The sequence below is a fragment of the Atta colombica genome, unplaced genomic scaffold (assembly GCF_001594045.1).
Source record: "Atta colombica isolate Treedump-2 unplaced genomic scaffold, Acol1.0 scaffold198, whole genome shotgun sequence".
NCBI classification, from domain to species: Eukaryota; Metazoa; Arthropoda; class Insecta; order Hymenoptera; family Formicidae; genus Atta; species Atta colombica.
Genome location: NW_017259291.1, coordinates 4,656,807 through 4,659,800, shown reverse-complemented (window position 1 = coordinate 4,659,800; position 2,994 = coordinate 4,656,807). Strand labels below are relative to the sequence as shown.

At 30.2% G+C, this 2,994-nt stretch overlaps 1 protein-coding gene across 1 annotated transcript in view; it reads right to left on the bottom strand.

The window, feature by feature from the left end:
- Positions 1 to 782: 782 nt before the first annotated feature.
- The window catches only part of LOC108686939 (7-methylguanosine phosphate-specific 5'-nucleotidase), a 6,980-nt gene continuing 4,768 nt past the window's right edge, over positions 783 to 2,994 (bottom strand). The window contains 6 exon segments of the mRNA XM_018192467.1: positions 783 to 985; positions 1,052 to 1,635; positions 1,857 to 1,926; positions 2,012 to 2,110; positions 2,194 to 2,265; positions 2,267 to 2,335. Coding sequence (XP_018047956.1) covers positions 884 to 985; positions 1,052 to 1,635; positions 1,857 to 1,926; positions 2,012 to 2,110; positions 2,194 to 2,265; positions 2,267 to 2,335 — 996 coding nt within the window. The 3' untranslated portion in view covers positions 783 to 883.

Sequence of the window (2,994 nt, the reverse complement as noted above, 5' to 3'; positions counted from 1 at the left end):
CTTTCTTATAATTATTTAAGGTTTTTATAAACATTTAATTTTTAACATCTTAGATTATCTTCTATTCTAATTGTTTAACACTGAGTCTAGTTAAACATTAAAGTAATTTTATAAAGATATTACTGCTCTTATTGTTTAGAATTCATTCTTTTTTCTGACACATAATTATAATAAAGTTATTTTAAAATATTAGTAATAAATATTGTATATACTTCATAAAAATACAAGATTTATTTAGACGTCGATTACTGGAGAACACATCACTCATTTGCTAATACTAAAAAAAGAACATTTTTTTAGAAAATTAATTTCAATGTTTTGAGTCATTAAAATTTTATAATGTCAATTTTTTAAATACATTCATTGTTTGTATAGGAAAAATATATTCTTTCAAAATATTTTCTTTTTTTAAGTTTCTGTTCTTTTTCTGCAAATGACAATTATTTTATTTATGTCATTGTTGTAGCAAATGAGCAACATAATGAATTTTCACGAATTGTAACTTCAATAGATATTACATGATAAACATTATAATTAGAGACGTTATAACATTCACACATACGTAGATAACGTATTTATAAAATTTTTATAAATAGTACATTTCTCAACTTTTCAGCTTTAAATTAAAAATTAATTTATTTAAAACACACAACTTCAAAATATATCTTTTACCAATGAGATGAGCGTAATTTATAACTTATACGCGTTACATAAATCCATTATTATTAAAAATATGTTAGTAAATGTAATTTTAAGATATATTAATTTATGAAATTGTTTTCTCTATTTTAAATTACAAAGCGATCACGTATGCGTGATGTTTACATCTTTATAGACGTGTATATGTTCACGCAGGTGAAAGAGAGTATTGGTACAGACAATATTACAAGATATTTTGTATAATCTCTATCGGCACTTGCATCGTTTGATCATCGACGAGAACGATATCGAAGTTTTCCATGAATGAATTTAAGCTAGCCTCCACCTGGAGAACAAAAGCAATTAGTCTCTATATCAATATTTTACAGTCTACTAATCTCGAAATACTAACGTGCTCGTAAAGGAAGCCGATTTTTAGGACGACCTTAGCATCCTCTATTCCTTCTACCATGTTAGCATCACCGATCGTGTCGCCCATTAGCAATACATTCTGTCTCTTTTGAAATATCTTCAAATAATTCTTTTCCAATGCACATTCATTCTTGTTGTATACATGTATAGGCATGTCGTTCTTAAATCCATCCAATTGACTTCCATTATACTTGAGAAAGTTAGAGAATATTTTTACATTATCGAAGAGAGCATTGTGATACCTCAACACAGCTTCCACTATGTCTCCCAAACCAGCGCTAAATATAATAATTGGTACTTTTACATTATATAGCTTTTCAAAAAATTCTTCTGTACCATCACGCAATATGTTGTCGAATGCTTGGGCTACTTCTTCTAATTCATGAGGATCAAATTCGATGCCTTTTAATAAATTTTGTGCAGCCATCATCCAATCGCGCATAGCATCTGCCTTTTTATTCATAGGCATTTCTGGGTCTATCTCTATAGGTCTATATTTGTTGTATAAATCCTTAGCTTTGTCCAAATATTGTTGCGGTAATTGCTTGCAATGTCGGAACATACCTAAGATTAAATTTCATTGTTAAGTTATCGTGTAGTTAGAAATTAGAAATTAATTGATCATAATAAACATGTTTATTTATAGAAATTTAAACAATTAAATTTTAATTCTAGATAACTTGCAAACTTAAGGAAAATTATGAATAACAAGTTTATAAATAATTTATGATAAGAGATCAACTTTCTCTACTTTCTTAAGACAATAAATTAAACTATTTACTTACCAAAGCTACTGAGTACATGTCTGCCGTCTATATGCTGCTTTGTAAGGGTTAAGTCGAAATCCGTGACTATCTGCACAAATAATTGTAGATATAAATCAAATGCTGAATCAAAAGCCTAATCCTTACGAGAACTAAATGGAAATAAGAGTCCGTACCTGCAGATTATTTACGCCACCTTGCCGAATCGCATTTATTGTTTCCAGGACCGCGACCTTGTCCCTGATGTAAACATGTTTCGATCTCAAAGCGGGAAACTGTAAATGAAGAACATGTTTCGCAATATACGTCGCCCAAAAAACAGACCTCGTCATTGATGGGAGGCGATCGACTTACTCACCTTGTCGATCGTGAGTTCGTTGTTCATCGTCGTTGGCGGCGTAGAGTCGCAGGCAAATTCCAGAAACCCGAAACGACCGGACACTCTCAACTCCTTCGTGCCAAATGCCAACTGCCAACGTGCGCTGCACGTTGCTGAAAACCTGCCAACCAACCACGACGGAGTGCGCATGCCAAGTCCATCGGTCGTGCGTGTTATACCGCGTGTTTCGTAATACACATTTCTTTTTATATCGAGCCATTTAATTTTATTTTATGCAAGTTATTACTTTGATAGAACTATCATCCTTAAAAGATACTTTTAATCAAAAAGATCTACGTGAGATCTTTTAAATAAAACTCGCAAAACACTACTTTAATACATTTGTGAACTTAATCATTAATACATAAAAGAAGTAAATACCCAAGCAAAACAATAAGTCATTATAATTTCAAAATGATGTCAAAATAATTCCAAAATGATTATTAAAAGTCATTTTTCAATCATTTCCGATTCATTTTAATGTTATTTTGACATTATTGTGACTTGTTGTTCTGCTTGGGAATGATCTATAAATTTCCTTTAATAATATATCCTTTAATAATATAAATTCATTTTGTTATTTCTATCGAAGCACCTAATGTGTGTATCGATGAAAATGTATTTAACTGCTTCAATCCACAAAGTCTTTATTTTCTAATGGAAACAGCATTGATCTGAATTGAGGATTTCAGAAACTTATAATAGACCACTGTCAACCAAATTGACAATAATAAAATTAAACATGTCAAATTGATTTATTCGATAAATATATATATATAT